Consider the following 20,410-nt stretch of genomic DNA (forward strand, 5'->3'; position numbering starts at 1 on the left):
TCCTCGTGACATTCCCCCTTTATATATTTATAGACACTAATAAGGTCACCCCTCAGTCTCCTCTAAACTATAGAGACCCAGCTCCCTCAGTCTTTCCTCATAAGGAAGATGCTCCACTCCCTTAATCATCTTTGTTGCCCTGCACTGGACTCTCTCCAGCAGGTCCCTGTCCTTCTTGAACTGAGGGGCCCAGAACTGGACACAATATTCCAGATGCGGTCTCACCAGGGCAGAGTAGAGGGGAAGGAGGACCTCTCTCGACCTACTAACCACCGCCCTTCTAATACACCCCAGAATGCCATTGGCCTTCTTGGCCACAAGGGCACAGTGTTGGCTCATGGTCATCCTGTCGTCCACTAGGACCCCCAGGTCCCTCTCCCCTACACTGCTCTCTAACAGGTCGTTCCCCAACCTATACTGGAACCTGGGGTTGTTCCTGCCAAGATGCAGGACTCTACACCTTCCCTTGTTATATTTCATCAAGTTATTCCCTGCCCAACTCTCCAGCCTGTCCAGGTCTCGCTGGATGGCAGCACAGCCTTCTGGCGTGTCAGCCACTCCTCCCAGCTTAGTGTCATCAGCAAACTTGCTGATAGTACACTCAATTCCCTCATCTAAATCATTGATGAATATATTAAATAATACTGGTCCCAGTACTGACCCCTGAGGCACTCCACTAGTTACAGGCCTCCAACTAGACTCAGCCCCATAGACTACAACTCTCTGGCTTCTCTCCTTCAGCCAGTTCACAGTCCACCTCACTACCTGATCATCCAAACCACACTTCCTCAATTTAGCTGTGAGGATGCTGTGGGAGACTGTGTCAAATGCTTTGCTGAAGTCAAGGTAGACCACATCCACCGCTCTGCCAATATAAATGCTTATTTCTGTTTTCAATTCTGCCAAAATGTGTAGGTCTCTGTTATAGCACTGTTCATTCATATCCATATTTAAGAAAAAGCCATAGCTTTGTTTTTAAAAATATAAGTTTACCAATAATATGTAAGATGACGTACATTCTAAAGCAACACTCAAGGTCTTACACATAGATTTTGTAGCTGTATTGCTTATGCCTGTGCTTGGAAAGGAAATAAAGTCCCAAGGTTAAAAGCTATATTTTATTTAGCTTTTTTCCATTTTTGCATGACTGTCTGTAAGCAGCACAAATTGATAAAAATATTACATATTGTTAAGTGTGCTGCATGAATTAGATATGTGAGGGAACTTGCTTATCTGACACTAGTTCCCTCGTAACTTGGAGCATCCCCTGAGGCTTGCCAAATTAATTTCTTGCCTTGAAATGAATAGGATTATAGAAATTAGTAATTGAGATAAAGGGTTTTTCCCTGCCGAACAAAATTATTCACTTTTAATAGCTTTAAAAAAGAGCTCTTTATTATAAAAGAGCAGTTTAACATTACTGTAGTATAAGAAGTGATGTTTTGCTTATTTTCAGGAGAAGCTGTGTTGGATCAGAACTGGTAGACTGGCTTTTGGAGCAGTGCCCATTTGTTAAGTGCAGATCTACAGCAGCTGGAGTGTGGCAGCTCCTCCTGGATATGGGCATTATATTATCAGGTCAGTTTTGGTAGTACTTCTAGCATGATGAAAGCTAAGAATTTCTCCTCTATAGGGTAAATAAGACTCATGTTTTTGATGGAAGAGAAAGGAGGGAAACTAAAAAAAAATGCAGATAGATCCAATTTTCTTGACAGTTTTTTATTTTACTATCTCTTAGGTAGGTTCACCTCTGTGGTCTTTCATTTCATAAATACCAAAGATGAATCTCTTTTAGCTAATTTCCTTCCTTTTTCTTTTGCAAATGTAATTGCTTATTACTAACCATGTGTGTCTTTTCCAGCCTATTTTTTTTTCTCTGCAAGCTCTTTTGGGGTTTTCACAAGACAAAAGCTGTTCAGTTGCTGCAGATCATGGCTTCACTGGATGACTTCCCTAGCTATTAGTGATTTTCCCTTTGTTCCAGGTTCTTAGGGTTCCCATGTACAAATACTCGACACCAAACATGATACAAACCATCAAATGCTCTAGTCTGTTGTTGATGCGGGAGTCACAGACAACGCAGAGACGATCAATGTGATCAAGCGATTGCCAAATTTATTACAAAGCTTTAATTCCTTATATACTATTTCTTACATGCAGTTACAGTGATTTGGCATATTATGATTGGATACATGTCTTGAAGACCCTTAGTGACTAACATATAATTGGTTAAGCACAGATGTGAGAGCTTGACCTCAAAAGCTTGCCAACAGTCCACAGTTCTCGTTAACTCAGTGAATTCCAGCTTCTTCTTATCTTGCTTGCTTAAGCTTCCTCGGGCCTCTCATGGCCTTGCTGTATCTTTCAGGATTATTCAGAGTTTATGTACCAATTATGCATTCTCCTGTGAGAACACTGTCTCCAAATCTCCCCCTTTTTGTTTTAGATATGTTTTGGGTGACCCTACTTGAGCAGGGGATTTGGGCTAGATCATATCTCCAACATATGCCAACTACAGGCTGCTGGGCCTGCCCCTTTTTTCTGCTGTATAGCTCTCTGATAACAGGGGTGGCCATCCTTCACATCAAGGTCTGGCATGGCATGTGTCCCCACCGCTCCACGCCTGCTGGGTTGCAGCCAACAGCGGAGCTAAAGGTTCTTCTTGGTGGCAAACACAGAGGCCAATCCAGTCTTGCCCTTGACTGTGGTAGCAGGCATTTTGTCAGCCTCAGTCCTTGAACCTTGTTGTCAATGCAGAGTTTCACCTGCTTCATCCAGTGACAAGTCGCTACTACAGCAAGGCACACACAAATTTACATTAGCAGAGTAACTATTACATGGTGCAGCAGCATGTTGAAGATGCTGATGGCAGCGAGGGACTAGCCAAAGAAATTTCTTACCAGTGGAATTCTCCCACCCTCCTAATTTGTTCCATCACCTGCTTTATAACACTACCATTGTATTAGAATCTTTCCAGCTTTTGCCTTAGCATTTTCTAGCAGCTACTGCAAATTTCCATACTCTAACATCTCTTTTACAAGTGACAAATCTATACAAGGTGTAGTTCCTCATTAGCAACTGGCTAGTAAATACAGGTGGTTTTATACACAAAATCACAGCCTCTAATAATAGCTACTTTACAAGCACACATATATTCAAGCTGTTACTTTTCAGTGCCCCCAAGTGATGTTTTGCAATCATTCGTTTTTCTCTTCCTCTATCTCATTCTGCTTGGGGTATTCACGGTCAGCTCCTGTAGCTGAGGCACCAGGTTTTTCCATTCGTCTGTCCAGCTCATGGCAAGGCTTGACAAACTTTGCAGGCAGTCGCCATGGACCTGTAGGCAGAAGGACACAAATATAGCCCCTCCTCCAGGTTATCAGTTCTTGAGAAGCAGACAGGTTAAACTGCACATTGTTAACAGTCGAAGAGTTTGCTGCATCATTGCCTCTTTTTTTTTTTTTCTGCCACCCTGATGCTGCTTATGTGGCGGCTCATAAAGCTTGTGGTTGTACTACCCCTCTTGCTTTTTTAGTTAGCAGTTCTTATTTCAACCGATCTATCTATTCCTCCAAGTCTTGGATTCACCCCCAGGTTACCTTAAGCATACTAAACAAGGCTCCTACCATGCACCCACTGTGTTGCAGGTGCTCTTTAGGCTTTGTCTGTGGTGTCTCTACAAACTGCCTCAATACCTCAGTAGATTGAGAGGTGGGGTTTTGTTTTTTTTTTTTTTTGTTTGTTTGTTTGATTGTTTTTTGTTTGTTTGGTTGTTTTTTTTTCCCTTCACTCCTTGGCTCTGGCGTCCATCCTGGCCGTTCCGCCAGTGGAGCACCGGGAGCTGAATCGGAGGTCAGCTTTTTTTCTTTTTTTTTTTTTCCCAGAAGTCGCTCACCCTGCTTTGCACAGCTACAAATGCCGGCCTGCTCGACAGCAGCTATAAAAGCCTGCCTGCTGGGCAGCAGCTACAGCTGCCTGCCTGCTTCAGCAGCAACCATAAATACCTGCTGGCAACTGCACTTTTGCATTAACCCTTTCTTGCCCGAAATGTTAAACTATTACCTGTTAAAAACTTTTACATGAACCCAACAACAAAAAATACGCAGAACAACGTCTGCCCTCAACACACACACATGCACACACACTTATGGGATCCCACAAGCACGCTCCACACAACTACAATATTTGAAACACAAAAAGACAATTATTACTCCCACTACAGTCCCATGTACAGAACGTGGCACAAGGACCCTGTGGAGACTAACAGGAAACCAGCTCCGAGAAGCATCATTGCCGTGCGAGGTGGCAGGCTCATCCTTAGCGGCTGTCCCCACAGAGGCTCTGCCTCCCCCACATTGTATGAAGCTTGGGCTTTTATACTGACCAAAATGCACACTCATTCCGACACAAGTGGCCAGCCTATGGAAGAAGTGGCCAGCAATATCTTTAAAGGTCTCCAAAGGTCGATAGAAACCTGGACATACTTATATTTACCAACTTCTAGTACATGAGTATCACAGAGAAACTGTATTAAATGAGTTGTATATGGGCTCCCAAGTCCATGGTCCGTCACAGTATGCCCAATACCCCTGATAAGAGCATAAGAGAGACCTTCCCACCACCAGAAAATCACACAATACATCTGTATCCCAAGCTGGTCTCGCTTCCCTGGAGGTTCGGGGGAGGTGGTGGGTGGGGGTGGGGGTTGTTTTTTTCTGTTGTGTTTTGTTTTTGTTTTTTTTTTTTACTTTAATGTAAAAAAGGGTTGCTCGCTTCACTTTAAGAAAGGCTGAAAACATCCATAAAACGGATGTCCTGAGCTCAAATTTCAATTCATTCAATCACTGACAAAGGGGGTGTCCTGGGGTGATGCTGACTCTTTCCAGGGTTTCACCCATCGAGCTGGCACCCACCGCAAACCGGAATCTGTAATTTACACACATATAACCTCAACCTGTTAGTTTTACTTCCACAGGACCTTTCCAAATGCCGGTTTCCAAATCCTTGTACTGGACAAGAATACCCGGAGTTTTAGTCGTACAACCTGAACCTAATGCCTGACCGTGTATTATAGCAGGGGAGTCATTAAAGTCTCCTGTCAATTGCAAAAAAAATCATAACATATACAGCTTGAGTATAAGAGGATTTTAACCCATATGTGGTCACTGATTGTCAGGCCTCCTTAACTATTTTGAGATCAAAAGCTTCCCACTCTTTAACCCCCTGCTGTGTAGTAAACACAGGATATGCAGAGAGGCCCATTGCAGAAAATTCACCAGTAATAATTGCATCTTTGATTAACCTGTGCCAACAGTGCGCAGGATTTGTGCCCCCTGATACCTCTCTCACCCCCTCCCCCTGTTTGCCTTCTTTAAGGAAGGGGTTTTGCGGAGGATAAGGTGGAGGCACTGATGGAGATGTCTCAATCCCAGTCTCAAGGGCTTCAAGCTTTTTCATCAATTATTGCAGCTGAGCGTCTCCAAGGCCAGTGAGTAGTTGCTGATGAGCTGAGCAGACTGACCCGGGAGACGAAGAGTCAGAGTCTGGAAGCAGAGGATATAAATGTGGCTCAGATTCAGGGGACTCGGAGTCTGATACTGGGTCGAACTCAGGGTCTCCATTGTTCGCAGCTATGTCTTTCTTGTCAGGTGTCTCTCGTTCGGTATGTGGCCATCTGCGGACCTGGCTCTTGCTTTCATCAGCTCGGGGCGTTGATTTTTTCGGCGCCGTTCCAGGTACCACAGGAGGTGCAAAAGTCATAGCTGCAGCACTATGAAGGGGGTTAGGGGAGACAGTCCCTTCTGGAGCTGTGGCAGCAAATACAGAAGCTACCTCAGCCCTTTCCAATTTCATCTCTTTCAAAGTCTCAAACACCAGTCTCCAAAGTGTAGAGTGTTTCTGTGCATCTTTGGTGCCTTTACTAACCTCGCGATCATGGGACCACTTTAACAGCCTCTGTAAGGTGGCACTATCATATTGCAGTCCTCTCTTAGAGAGAATGTGTTGGAGGAGCTTCACCACCGCCTGTTCCTCTTTGGATAACAAGTGCCCCATCTCCTCCCTGGCCGCTCACCTGATCAGGGCGAGATTCCTGAAGTTTTGCAGACGTCTGACTTCCCAGCGCTGGGGCAGCGCTGAATTTTGGCCGGCTCTCCGCCCCCTCCTTTTCATCGGACCTTCAAACTCGTCTTTGTCGAGTTACCGATCGGAGGGTCCCTGTTTGGGCTATTGTTGACACGGGAGTCACGGACAACGCAGAGACGATCAATGTGATCAAGCGATTGCCAAATTTATTACAAAGCCTTAACTCCTTATATACTATTTCTTACATGCACTTACAGTGATTTGGCATATTATGATTGGATACATGTCTTGAAGACCCTTAGTGACTAACATATAATTGGTTAAGCACAGGTGTGAGAGCTTGACCTCGAAAGCTTGCCAGCAGTCCACAGTTCTCATTAACTCAGTGAATTCCAGCTTCTTCTTATCTTGCTTGCTTAAGCTTCCTCGGGCCTCTCATGGCCTTGCTGTATCTTTCAGGATTATTCAGAGTTTATGTACCAATTATGCATTCTCCTGTGAGAACACTGTCTCCACAGTCTATTTATTGAGTTACTAGTGCAAAGCAAGTACATATATTAATGCAAAACAGGTTACATACATTCCAACCCCTGGTTGCATGGGGTACCACCGAGGAGAAGAAGAAGATGGAACGTGTTGCCTGGTCAGAGGGGTGGTAGGCAGTGCATTGTCAGGGTGTCCCCCGAATCAAGATGTGCATCTGGCTTTCTCACCTGTCTGTCTCTGCACAGGTCCTTATATCCCCCCTTGGGCTGGAGTGGAAAATTACCAGTTGCAACATCAGCCCATATGTGGCCAGCATGTGAACAGAGGTTTACTGGTATAAGACTCCCTTTTGCTAACAGCGGTGTTAACTCCCTTATTTCCAAGGTTATGTTCCCACAACCTGTGCCAAACAATACTTTTCTATTTTTGTGTTTCACCACGGACCATTATCTATTATCAGTGACACACCCTGCATCTCCTTGTTTTTCATAGTTTTAGATTGCAATGGATTGAGAGGGGACTCAGCTCCTTGAGACGGTGGTGATGCCAGGTTCTACCTGTATGCTCCCACCTTCCCAACCAAATTTATGGGTTTGGTGCAGCTAATGTGGTTGGCATTAATTGCACCAGTAACCAATCTCTGGAAATCTCATGGAATTGACTTTGTAGTTTTGTCGCTATAGCTACTGCGGTAGCTCAGCTCAGAGCATACCCCACCCTGGGATCTGTGCTAGGCACTTAACCTTTCTCCTTGTGAAAGGTGAGATGTTATGGAATATTTCCTCTTACGTTCACTTTAACCTTTTCTGCCATATGCTGATGGTATGGTGATCATGCAGCCTCAGCAAGGGCTGAATGACTCTCCCAGCAGGAGGTTGTGCTCTTGGCTTTGGACCTCATTCTTAGGTCCCAGCTCAATCCTGATTTTGCCGGGGAAGATGCTGTTGTAACAGCACATCATCTTACCTAGGTCTAGTTCACAAATCCAGCAGCCCTGAATTTGAGGAGAAGCTGGGATAATTAGTGGCTGCATCTCCATTATTGAACTTTGTTTATTAGTGCCTGACCATTAATGAGGACAGACTAGGAACTAATGGAAATTGAGGCTCAGAAATCTGACGAATGGAAGGTTTTTGTCTTCTAATTCCGAACTGTTCCAAAATTGATTGAATACTCAGCAGTCTTAATGCTTGAATTTCAGGAGCCTGGAATTCTTCAAATTGAGTTTTTGGGGTTTTCCTGTTTGGGTGCACTGAAGTAATACTTCAGGGCAAGATTGCTTCTGTGCCAGGTTTATAATCCCTTTGCCCTGTATGGTGGCGCAACTCAGCATTAAGGTCAAGAGCAATACAGAATGAGGTGAGGACACAGAACCCTTACATGGTAAAGGTTTACAGGCTATCTAATGTTACCTTTTTTTCCCTAACAGTGGACAGACAACTCTGTTTTCAAGACACTCGCGCTTTCTACCAGTTCTCAGTGGATGAATGTACCTACCTATTCTGTGACTATGAGAAAGAGGAAGGATGGAAGAATGGAGTAAAGCTCCTACTTCAACTACTGCCGTTATCTCCTGCCAGGATTGACATGTGTAATCTGTAAGTGTTCATGTACAGCTGTTTGCAACTTTTGCTGACTGTTTTGTAAGTCGCTGTCTTATAATGACATTGTTTACCTCCAAACCACTGTGCAAATGAGACAGCTTTCTTTTCAGGGTTGGCAAGCTTTGTAGAGATGGGCTCTGTAATTGTGGGTAGATAAACTAAGGCCCTCAACTCGGGGTTTTTGGCATATTGTGGTTCTTATGCACTAGCTTGCTGACTCTAGCTTACTAGATTACCTGAGCAAATGGCTTTATTTTTTTTTTTTTTCTCTCCTCTTACATCCAGAAGTTTGGCATGAATTAAGCAGCAGCCATGCTGTGGAGCTGACTGACTGGTAGACCAGATTCCCTTGCGCTGTGTCAAGATCAGCCATCAGATGGAAAGAGGGAATAGGTAGAAATGTGATAGATGATTTTTGCTGGCTACTGCACGTTTGCCAGAGCTCTGTAATCTCACATCATTATTTCTTTTTCAGAATCCACCTTTTAAGAGTTTCACTTCCTACATGTCTCCTCTTCTGCCTGATGTTGGATACCTTCTGTGCTGATACAGATGCACTCTAATGTTACCTATTTAGATCAGCTAGAATGAAATCAAAGTTATCTCTGCCACAGTAAGAGGCCAAAATATAGGAAAAAGGTCTTGGTGAGAGGTCTGGAGGCTCATGATCTCTCATGCATTAAGAAATCTGTAGAAGCTGGCCTGGGTAGGCAAGTTGGGTTAAATTCCGTCTTTGTCCCTAGCATAATGAATCCTCAAACCCAGTACTTATACTGTGAAGAACTATTACTCTGCCAGTGCAGTGTCTGTCAAGACAAAACATTCCTCTATAAGTACTTTCCTTCTCTACAGGTTAGATTTTTAAAACACATTCTCTCAAATAAATGTCCAATGGAAATGGTTTAAAGGAGCACCAAAGTCCCTGTAAGCTATCTCAAGCCCAGCTTCTTAAATTCAGACATCTTGAGCTGGTGGAACAAAATCTCAGTAATTTCTCTGCATGGCTCAGGGTGGAAACTTGATTTTTTCTAAGCAGATGATGCATATGAGAGAAGAACTTTGAATATTTTTTTTTGCAAATTGTAATTCTTGTCTTCCAGCCTATGCTGGTGCTAAGCAGTCTGGCTGTCCCTTAAATGTGAAGGTGATTTTGTCCCTTAAATACGAGGGAATTGAGTTTTTCTCTTTATCACTGCAAATCAGTCCACTTTTCATGGTTTATGACTTCTCGTGCAAAGACTTTGAATCAAAAAGAGCAGATAGGTTATATTGATGTGATACGTGAAAGATGCTGGATAGGAAAATGCATTGAAAACTTTTTAGGTCTGAGTTTACAGTCTGCCTTGCAGTTTTATCATTCCAGTGCAACTGTCATTTCTACTGGAGGATGATCCCTGTCACATGAATTAAACAATTACTCATTAATGTACATTTCCGGCTCCTTCTGCTCACATTATTCAAATTTTCATAGAAGTTGTAATCCCTTTGGGAACATTATCACTGAAGAATTATTTTATGGAGGTTTTACCTGTCAGATTGTGAGGGTGCTTTTTTAAAAATATAATACATATATAAAATAAATATATATACATATCTATATTATACATATATAAAATATGCATATACAAAACCTGAATTTTAAATAATGGCATACTCTTGAGGGACAGTAATATTAAAGGGAAAGGAGGCTTTTCGGATTCAAAATTCTCCATTCTCAATGCAAATAATACACAATGCACAATCTGGAAGGGAATAGATGTGATGAGGTGTTTGTTGAAGTTATCTGTTATAAATAAACCTATATACTCTTTATATATATATGTATGAAGAAAGAGGGCAATTCTAAAACTCTTGTTGCAGTGAGTGTTTGTCCTTTCTCAAGTATATGAGCTGGTTTTCATATCAGTAGAATCATAGTGTTTCTTATGTGTTTTTTTTTGTATTTATTTTTCTGTCTTAGTTTTTCTCATAGTCTGTATTGAAGGCATTAATTTTGTGTATACATAGAGATGAAGAAATACTTACTTTGTTAATTAGATTGCCCGCTTTTGATGAAGTCAGAAGCGACTGCCTGCTTGTGCACCAAAAGGCAATGCTGAACATCTCCTGGTGGTCTCAGGAGCCAAATGAGCTCTGCCTCCTCCACAGCAGCCTTATGCTTGCCTGGACTGCTGGCTGCATCAGTGGATCTCTGTGGAGTACCATGGATCTGCTTTCCATGAAGGAGTCTGTAGGCCTGAGTAGGCAGTAGCAGCTCTGGGAAGTTCCTTCAGAATTCCTTCCAGAATTTCTTCTGGAAACCCTGTTAAATAAATGTGGCCTGGTCTCAACTTGCTGTACAGATCTGTGAGGTATTTGCATTTGCTTCTGGTCAGTATTAGCAGTGTTACTATATAGTAAGTTCTACAATGAAAATAGTCTTCTGAATCCTGAGACATGCTTGCAGTTCCTGAATAAATGTTGCCTTTTCACTTTGGCAAATTCCCCACACACTAAAGCTGCTCACACTAAACTGAAGGCTGATGTTGTTATGTGTATTCCACAGGACTGAACTGCTGTAAATGCCAAATGAGATGGGACTAATGCAAAGGCCTCTTGGGCTTGTTAATCACAGGGTTATTCTGTTATTCACAGAAAAGTATTGAATACTGCAGTAACCTGGAAACAAAACATCTGTATTGAAAGCTGTGCCACAGACTTCCTTACAAACTTGAGCAATTACTTAGGCTCTCATCCAGTGCCTCCTGAATTGTTTTCAAGTGACTGTAATGGCTTTGTATCAGGTGTCTAATCTTTGTATGCTTATGTATCCTCCTTTGTAAATGCGGGTGTTTATAACAACACCTAATTCCCAGAGCCACTGGTAGACTCAATGAACATTTCAAGAATGCATTGGGTACCCTAGACTATTGAAATGTATCCCATAACACTTTTTTTAATTATTTGAAGAGATATTAACGGGATTTTTTTTCTTTATCTCATGTTCTTTGTTATTTTCTTTTCTTTATATTTTGCACTAGATTCTGTATCTTCTGTCCTGCAATAATTTACATTTTATTAATTTCGGAAAAGTAATTTGGTTTTAAGATATATAGCCACAATGGGATATTCATTTAGTTATTGCCTTATGGAGTTTTTGGAAAGCTTTTGCTGAATGCAGACAACTCTCAGGTATCCATGGCTCTTTTATTGTCACTGTAGGTGGAGTGTAAAGCCAGCATAGAGACATATGCAGAGGCTCTGCATTGGAAAGTTGAGGTCCAAGACCAGGACCATCGCTGTATCACTGTTGCTTCCTCTGTCAGTGGGTTGGGAAGCACTGTAGTTGCCTTCACATGGTGCACTACTGTACACCAGTACAATTATGCCAGTACCAGAAAAAGTGTGCTGGGCCTGACTTGCCTCTAGAAGCTGTACAAGCCTAAGTCTTGTTTGCCAGGGCTTTGTAGCTTTGTACCAGCCTTACTAGCTCTTGGTCTGTCCCCTTTTGAAAAAATAGGGTGATATCTGAGCTGATTCCGTTCCTCAGCATCCATTCGTTCTTACTTTTTTTCCATTAGCCTGGGTATCACAATACACTCTTCCTCTTTGATTATGTACTATAATTTTTAGTATATTGATGGTTTCAGAAGTATTGAATTTCATATGTAGATGAATGCTGGGAGTATTTTTAAATACAAGATGAATTGATAAAGGCCCAAGATGGAAATAGCTATGCTATATGCTGTTTTGAGTTTACAGATTGCATCTGTGGCTGTGTCTACTATCTTCTGTCTGCAGTTTAGAAGAGCCAAGTCCTAGCCTGCTTCTGAGAGATCGGAAGCGATCAGATGTGCAGGGAAATATAAGCATCTAAAAAGGGCAGTTATTTTAATCTCATTCTGAGTTATAAAGTCTGAAAATCAGTATTTGTAAACGAAACTGCATTCATTTATTTCTTTTGGGTTGTTTATAACACTTAAAAATGTTAACTCACATTTTTCTTTGCATACGAAAGGCAGTTGTGAAAATAATCAATTTCTAATCTGATTTACCATTTTGGTCTGAATATACCTGTCCCAGAATGAATGCATGTGTTGTTCTGTGTTTCTGATTTTATTTTTTTATCAGGGAAAGAAATTTTTGGACATGGGATGTAAGAACCACAATATACCAGCTGCATATTCCAGACATACTGTCAACTCTCCCCTTAAACACATCAAGGCATATGAGCAGTTATTTAATTTAGTCAAAGATAGAAGCTTCTGCTAATACCTGAGATTTACAGCAGCTGCAGTTTTGTGTATCTGCTTGGTTTGCTGGCATGCCATGCATCTTGAATACCATGAAAAGTAAAGATCTCAAGGGCATTTTCTTTTTCTTCTCATAGTAATAACCCCATCATATTGGTATCTTTCTTATGATTGGCTTCTGAAAGGCTCATAGATGTTTTAATGATGGAATTAAACTGGTAAAGAAAGCACAGAAACACAGTCCTATCCCATGCACTGTCCACAGCAGCTTTTGTGTGGCTTTTTCCATATAGCCAGACTTCTGTGACAGTTTCCAGAAGGGTTCTTCTTGTACTGTCCCACTTCTGCAAAGACACATGAAGTCTGTCTTGTGAGTAACTGTCAAGATAACCTAATAGTGTTCTCAACCATTGCTCTAATTTGCTAATTTATGGCTTCTCAATGTGTTCTCATGTTCACATTGTTATTTATTTATTTATGTATTTACTATCAAACTTCATGTGTCATATAACGATTTTGATGTTGTCTGCTTTTATCTATGTGAGCTTACATTCCATAGGTGTTACTCCACACTAAAGTGTGTGTGTGGGGGGGCAGATGGAAAACTCTTTGGTCTGTTAATGGAGTGTTTTTTAGCAGAGCAAAATGCGCACTCAAATAAGCAACTCTGAGCTAAGAGTGTCCTGCAATCTTCAGTTATTCATCACATTTTTATAGCTGAAGAATTCTCTAATTGTTATATGTTAGTCCAGTCAAAAGAGTTCTTGACAGCAGAGGACAAAGGGTATACTCTTGTCGTTACTGACAATTAATTATTGTCATGTTGCAGTCAGCATTTTGATGTGGAATGTCAAAAAGCCCTTTTACCTTAGTGCCTGTGGCTACACAGTTCCTTGCTTTTCAGGAATCAAAAGATGTTGAAACAGAATGAAAGAAATAATAAAATCTTATTTTTATTTTTTAAGGCCTGATCACAGAATAGACGATACAGCAGAAACCAATGCCGAGATTCTTGCTCATCTCAGTTCTGCGGTAAGGTCACTGCATCAAAGTTTGTACTGTTCATGTTTGAAATATTGTCATGTTTTGGATCCTTTCAAATTAAAGACTTGGTCTTAGTGAGCAGGTGTTTGTAATGCAAACTACCTTTTTGTATCTGAAAGGGGGAAGCTTTATTGAGTTCTCACCGTACAATTCTAAAGCTATTATAATCAGTCCAAGCAAGGTCTGTTGCAGCCTGATCTCTTGTAAACTGTGCTATTCATGGCCCAGGAGATACCATTTTTGAAGATAGGTAGCTTACACTCAGATTCTCTTGGTCGACATCAGTGTAAAGACAATGATGGCATGGGGACAAAAGGAAGAGAAGGGGCCTCAGCAGTGCTGGCATAGATTATCATAAGATTCTGAGGAGACCCACCCAGGAAGGCTGGGTATCTGTCTTCTTAGCTATATTTAGCCTCAATGAACTCCCTCATAATAAACAACAGCTTATCCTGTCTGTGCTAGAATTTGATGCATCTTGTTTATCTTGTTGTAAGATCCTTGTTCTAATAAGCAGACAGAAATGACTTCAGAAGGTTAAGCTAGATTCATTCAATCTGAAGTAATCTGCATGATGGTACAGAATGCACCCTCAGCAAGTTTCCAGGTGATGCAGAACTGGGAGGAATGGTTGATATACCAGATTTGCCATTCAGAGGGTCCTTGACAGGCTGGAGAGATGGGCCAGCAGGAATCTCATTAATTTCAACTAAGGGCAATGCAATGCCCTGCATCTGGGAGAAATGACCTCATGCTCCTCTACAGGCTAGGGACTGACCATCTGAAAACAGCTTTGCAGGAAAGGACCTAGGGGTCTTGGTAGACACCAGGTTGAATGTGAGGCGGAAATGTGCCCTTGTGGCAAAGAAAACCAACTGCCTTCTGTAAGGCCATTGTCCTCTGGCTGGGGAAGGTGATTATTCTCCCCTGCTCAGAATTGGTGTGACACACCTGGAGTGTTGGGGCCAATTCTGAACTCCCAGTGCAAGAGACATGTGGAGGTACTGGGTTCTATGTGAGTAACCATGGAGATGGTTAAGGGAGTAGAGTATCTGACTTACAAGGAGAGGCTGAGAGAGCTGGGAACTAAATGTGGAGAGCAGAAGGCTATTGGAGGACCTCATCAGTGTGTATAAATACTGGATAGAAGGGAATAAAGAAGACAAAGCCGGGTTCTTGTTGGTGGCATCTTGTGATAGGACAAGAAACAGTGGCACAAACTGGAATTCAAGAAATTCTACTTAAACATGAGGAAAACCTTATTTATTGGGAGAGTGATTGAACAGTACAACAGGTTACCCAGAGAGGTAGTGGTCTCCCTCCTTGGAGGTATTCAGAACTCAACTGGACATGGTCCTGAGCAACATTCTCTAGCTGACCTTGCTTTTGAGCAGGGGTTTGGATCAGGTGACTTCCAGAGATGCCTTCCTACCTCAGCCGTTCTGGGATTGTATGGTTTGGCAAACATCATACCTAAATCATGCTATCATCAAAACATGGAATTAGTACAAGTTCTGCCTTGGATGTGTGAGAAGGTACAGAGATGAAATTGAACCAAGTGGGGTAATGCTGCCATGAAAAAGGCATGAGGGAGGATAAAAGCTATCTTAAGTGAAATAAGTATTACCTTGAAATAGCTGAAAAATGGAAGGGAAGGAGAATTTGTGCTCTCTCTTATCTCTCCCGAATATTGCTTTCCCTCCATATAGTAGACAGGAATCTAAAGTACTCACTGTGAGTTTGTGGAGAGGCTTTATGTGTTATATGTGTAAGGGAATTCGACCATTCAGCTTGGACCACTCAGCAAAGGGCTGAACTCACCAGGATACAGGTTCTCACTCTTATTTTTTCCTGTCAGATTCAGAGTTTGTATGAAAAAAAGGGTCCTGTGAACAAAGGCTGGAAACCAAAAGTGAAAGTATTAGCCTGCCGTGTTCACACTGTCTTGATTTTTGGCTCACATGTATTTTGTACAGAATCAAGCCAGTCTTCCTTGAAGAATTCAAAATTCAGAGTCCTGTTCACAATACTATTCAGGCTAGTTTTTCAGAAGTGAAAAAAAAACCACCCCAAACCTTATTTGCAGCCCAGCACTAAAACAGTCAGGGATTAGTATTGACTTTTTTGTGTTTTTCTAGGTTTGAATGTTCAAATCCTTTTGGTGTTGGTAACACCGCTGTATCTTTTACTTTTCTTGTTGCTTTCCTTGTAATTGAATAAAACATTCCATGGCAGGTTAGAAGGATTCTTCTGTGTCAGCTTTTCTTTTTTTGGAACTAAATTTTCAAACCTAAACTGATTGTGAAGGTCCAGCCCAAGCAGCACTGGAGGAATCTGTGTGCCTAAAAGAAAAATCACCATTTTAGTATTTGAAAGTGCAGGGAAAAACTGTAAGCAGACATGCACGTACGGTCTAATTATATATTTCTGTAACTCTATAAAATCTATTGCTGTTGTAAAGGGTAGAACTAACCTAAACGTAAGTAGCCATATGGCAAGCATATACATCTGAACTAGTTTCCCAGGCACTCCTTACAGGCAGGGAACAGTAATAGGGCCTTTTAGGATGCTGAATATATAATTCATTTTGAAAGTATACTTTAGGGAAAAAGCAGTTATACTTTAAATTCCATTTGTAAGGTATGCGCTTGCTATGAAGGAGTTATGGAATGACTAGCAGAGACAAGCATCTGTACAAGTTTGGTGAATTACTCTCTCCACCTTTTTTTCTTTACTGTAGCCTGGCTTTTGTTATTGGCCTTTCTTTTATTACTTATTTCCTACTGCTTTTTGTTACAAGGTGGTGTTTTCCTTGTTCTTTTCACATTCACTGCACAATTTGTGACTATTTTTTTTAATAATTTTTGTATTATTTTTATTATTTTTTATGATTTGGCCAGTCTACAACTGATTAGTTAGGGAAATGCACTCTTGGTTTTAGACAAAGGTTATGGAGATTGTAGAAGATAATAGCAATAGCTGCATGAATGATGCAAAGTCAAAAGGACAGCAGGGAAAAAACTACTGGTTTCTTTATCATCTTAACTTGTGCCTAATGTATGGAATGCACCTCTTTTAAGAGCAGAATCAGATATAGAAGATAAGTAGCTTGTTGAGGGTCTCGCTTTTCTTTTATGTTTTATTCTACAGTGGAAGAAGCAGAGTCAGCCAAGATAACTGAATGGAGGCTATTGAATTATATGCTCATATCATACGCTCCATTGCAATGAGGCACTGACAACACCATTAAACTTAAATTGCAAAGGTAGCTGACATGCAGGCAGTGCAAAGTGCCTTTTGAAATACGTTTGCGTTGGATAATCTTTTTGGTCGTGAAATTTTAAGAAAATGTAGTGATTACTCCTGTGTTTAAAGAAGCATTTCAGAGCTGTCATGCATCCAGTGTCATGTCCCAAAGAGAAGCTTCAGTGTCTTGTCTGTTAAAAGCAGAGCACAGTGGGATGGCTATGAGTGTTTACACTGCAAAGCTCTTAACTTACCTTGAGATGGGACAGAAGAAAATATCAGGATGCAGCGAATCTGGGAAATACAGTTTTCTGGTACTTTAAGAGGTCAGCCAATACCACTTTTGTTTTTTTTTGTTTTTTTTGAGTCCATCGAACTATCATTACTTGACATGCAAAAATGTGAACTAGACTTTCTTTTCTTAAACCCCTGCTGTTTAGACCTTTCTGTTGCGGGATTTAATTTTGAGCTTCTGTAGGGCTTACCACTTTGTCTCTACATCTGAAGTTCTATTTGGCATCTAGAATAGTCTCTAGAATACTGTTTCACAAAAGACTAGTATCAGCAGAAAAAAGAGAGGGGGAGAAAAGCAAAGGTGATATGAACTGTCTAATAGATGTAAAGCTATGCTTTCTATGATAAAATTACCAGATTCATGGATAAAAGAAAGAAGTTGTCATTTACTTTTGAAAAATCTTTCTCTGTCCTTTGAAGATGAGAAAATTCACTCTATAAATATGCCATTTGTATTTAATCTAGCAGAAGTATATGTGGGTACCAGTCTGTATGTACACTCTTGCTCTTTCATACTGAAAAAATAAAACTGATTAAGATGCGGTAATGTGCCAGCAACACACTCACAATATTCTCTTGTAAGACACATAATATTTCTGTAAATAACGTGGTAAGCAGGCCTTTAAAGTTTTGATATCTACAATGCTACTTAAAATGGGATACTATTTAGATAATGTAGCTTTGCAGTGACAAGCTATATGTATAAACCAATTTTTTGTATTTAATATCTCAATGTGGTAGGCATAGTTCCTCTTTGAATTTGTATTTTACTTTGAGTCCACATTATTATGTTCAATGTGATGTGCAACTATTGATTTTGTTAAACAGGCAGTAGCTGAAATCCTATTAGGAAGAAGTATGATAATGGGTAGCATGTGTGCAGTGAGGAATGAATGTTGTACATGGATTTCCAACGGTTTAATGATGCATAGGAATTGCATGTCCAGCTGAGATGTCAAGTGCATTTACGCTAAAGTAGACAAAAGCATATAGATTATGAAATCTAGGGACATTGGGAAGATCAAAAGGATGCGCAGCAGTACCAATTTATTGTGATTTCAGTGAGTCCTATGAGTGGGAGCTCAGAGCGTCACGATGAAACCCTAGGATGAAAGAACATCTGCTTAAAACTAGAGGAGCATGCTTTTCTCTTGCTTTAATTGAAGGATTTTCCTCAGATTAAGTAATATGCCGGTGCATTTCTGGCACATGGCAAAGAATTAGGTGTAGACAAAATACAGAAAAACATTCTTTCTATTGCCTGGAAAGTACTACCTAATAAGCAAAAGTAATACTGCAGATATAACCACAGGATGCCGCAATGCTGCTTTTTCTTCTGAGAAGATGGGCTTTTCTTTACAGTCACTGGGAGATTTGCATTTTTCAGTTGTTTGGGTTAATTGGTATAGTTTACAACTGTTGCAGATTGTAGTGTTTCTTCAGGATAATCTTGAAGACAATGTATTTATTAAATGCTAAAAGAAAAATTTGAGACGTTAGTGCAGTAAGTGTTTCTTACTGTCATAACCTGTGAGAATAGACCAGGATCAGGGCATCGACATTGCTGAGGTTAATGAATACAGAGGGTCAGATCAATTTAGCCATGAAAAGTCATTCAGAAACAATTTGGGCTTTTATTGGAAATCCTGCTTTTACTCTGGGTTGCTTGTCTATGTTGTTACTAGTGTGCATTAATTGCTGCAAGCAATCCGGCACGCAAGTTATTTTTCCACAGAACTGTTCTTTTCCATCTTACTTGTAGTTTATGCTTACATTAGCCATGATTAACAGTTCTCCAGACATGGGAATGAGTGTACAGGAAGGAAGGAAGGGAAGGTAATACTGCCAGCTTGCACAATTGTTCTGGAAATGGGGCAACATTTAAGAAAACTGTGGCACTGCGTTCATATTTTCCTGCTTGGAGTGGCAGAAAGCTCTCCCTCTCAGTGGGGCAGCATCAAGGAGTAGAAAAGATCCTTGTACCTTGCAAGGACAGCAAAAAAAACTCCTTCATCCTTTGCCACAAGGGAAGGAAGGATGTAAGCAGAGGAAGGGTATGGCCTGTGGTATGACTGCCTTCTGCTACATGTAGAGTGTACTGCTGTGTGGCTGTTGATCAGTGAATGCTGGAGTTACCACTGTAGTGAGATGACCTGGCTGATTTTGTCTGTCTTTCAGCTGAGACCAATATTATCTTAACTATCCTTCTTTCACATTTTCAAACTTTTCTTCAGAGTCATGAGAGTGAGATGTTGACAGTTGTTAGTAATTTTATTACTTTGAGGATCCTCCATGGGCTTTGTGCCTTATTGTGAACATACCACGTCTTGTGAATGATGTTTTGAATTTCACATGCTCTCAGAAACTGAATGCAAAACTTCCACTGTAAAGTAGCCTTGAGTTTTGTATAGGTCTGTTAGACAAGAGGGCTAGTATACCCTACAGGAGACTTTGTACAGAGAAGTAAGATAGAAAAATAGTTGGAATCTCCTATATTTGTTTTCAATACTAAAGACAGGCTGCCTTAGGAAAATGAAGGAAATTGAAAGGAGCTGTGAGGTATATGAAAGAGTCAGAACACGGATGGGGCAGAGGAAAGGAAGAACTGAGGTTTATGCAGGAGAGTGTCTGGGGTGCTGTAGGGTACAATGGGACAGGAGATGGCAGTGAGGAAATATGAAGCATAAAAATAATGCTTACTACAGAATTTTACTGTTAGAAAAAGGAATAGACCTGTGGAGAGAAGTGGGTGTTGAGTTGGCTACAGGTGATCATGCAGAGATTATAGGGAAAATATGATGAATGCAGAGACAAGAGGCTGCAGAAGGGAGCTGGCTAGCATGTCAGGGCTGTTTCATCACAGGCTAAGTAAAATAGCCTGTAAATCTGGAAATCAGATTACTTCTGCATGTTCATCTAAAGCTAAACTTCAGTCCTGAAATGCTCAGCCATGCTATTAGGAGGGGTTGTTTCCTCCTGAAAGCTCAAAAAACTGAATGTCACTTATAGATGTGAACCTCAGCCAAACCCCAGCATAGAGAACTCTTTTATCCTGGAGTCACACATAAATCCAGCCTTACAGGGTGCTCAGCAGAGGCAAAACAAACATTTAACAAGGAAAGGAAGAAGCTTCAAGTGTGTACTTGTGAAAGAGATATGCTGTGCAAACAAGTTACAGGTTGGGCTACTGAATTACCCATTCTCTAATGTCATGGGAATTCAAGGAATGTGCAGTATTTACCTGAAATTAAAGTTGTCATAGAATTCCTAGCTGAAAAGAAAATAGACTTGCTAGGAAAAGTGACTGCAGTTTCAAAACCAAGTACCTACATAATTCCATATGCAGTGGACAGCTCCAAAGGTTTGATAGCCAGTATCTTACAAGTGTTGCATTTTGTTTCATTTGACTGTGCTAGTAAC

General features: G+C 41.0%; 1 protein-coding gene across 3 annotated transcripts in view; it reads left to right on the forward strand.

Moving 5' to 3' along the window:
- Positions 1 to 20,410, forward strand: part of RAPGEF5 (Rap guanine nucleotide exchange factor 5) — a 134,593-nt gene that overhangs the window by 801 nt on the left and 113,382 nt on the right. For all 3 annotated transcript variants that reach the window (XM_057418915.1, XM_057418913.1, XM_057418914.1), the window contains exons 2-4: positions 1,457 to 1,578; positions 8,000 to 8,168; positions 13,372 to 13,438. In XM_057418915.1, coding sequence (XP_057274898.1) covers positions 1,560 to 1,578; positions 8,000 to 8,168; positions 13,372 to 13,438 — 255 coding nt within the window. In that variant the 5' untranslated portion in view covers positions 1,457 to 1,559. The remainder of the gene's footprint in view (positions 1 to 1,456; positions 1,579 to 7,999; positions 8,169 to 13,371; positions 13,439 to 20,410) is intronic.

Source organism: Pezoporus wallicus, unplaced genomic scaffold, assembly GCF_028554395.1.
Source record: "Pezoporus wallicus isolate ANWC-B61680 ecotype Strahan unplaced genomic scaffold, APGP_CSIRO_Pwel_v1 contig_47, whole genome shotgun sequence".
In the NCBI taxonomy this organism is placed as follows: domain Eukaryota; kingdom Metazoa; phylum Chordata; class Aves; order Psittaciformes; family Psittacidae; genus Pezoporus; species Pezoporus wallicus.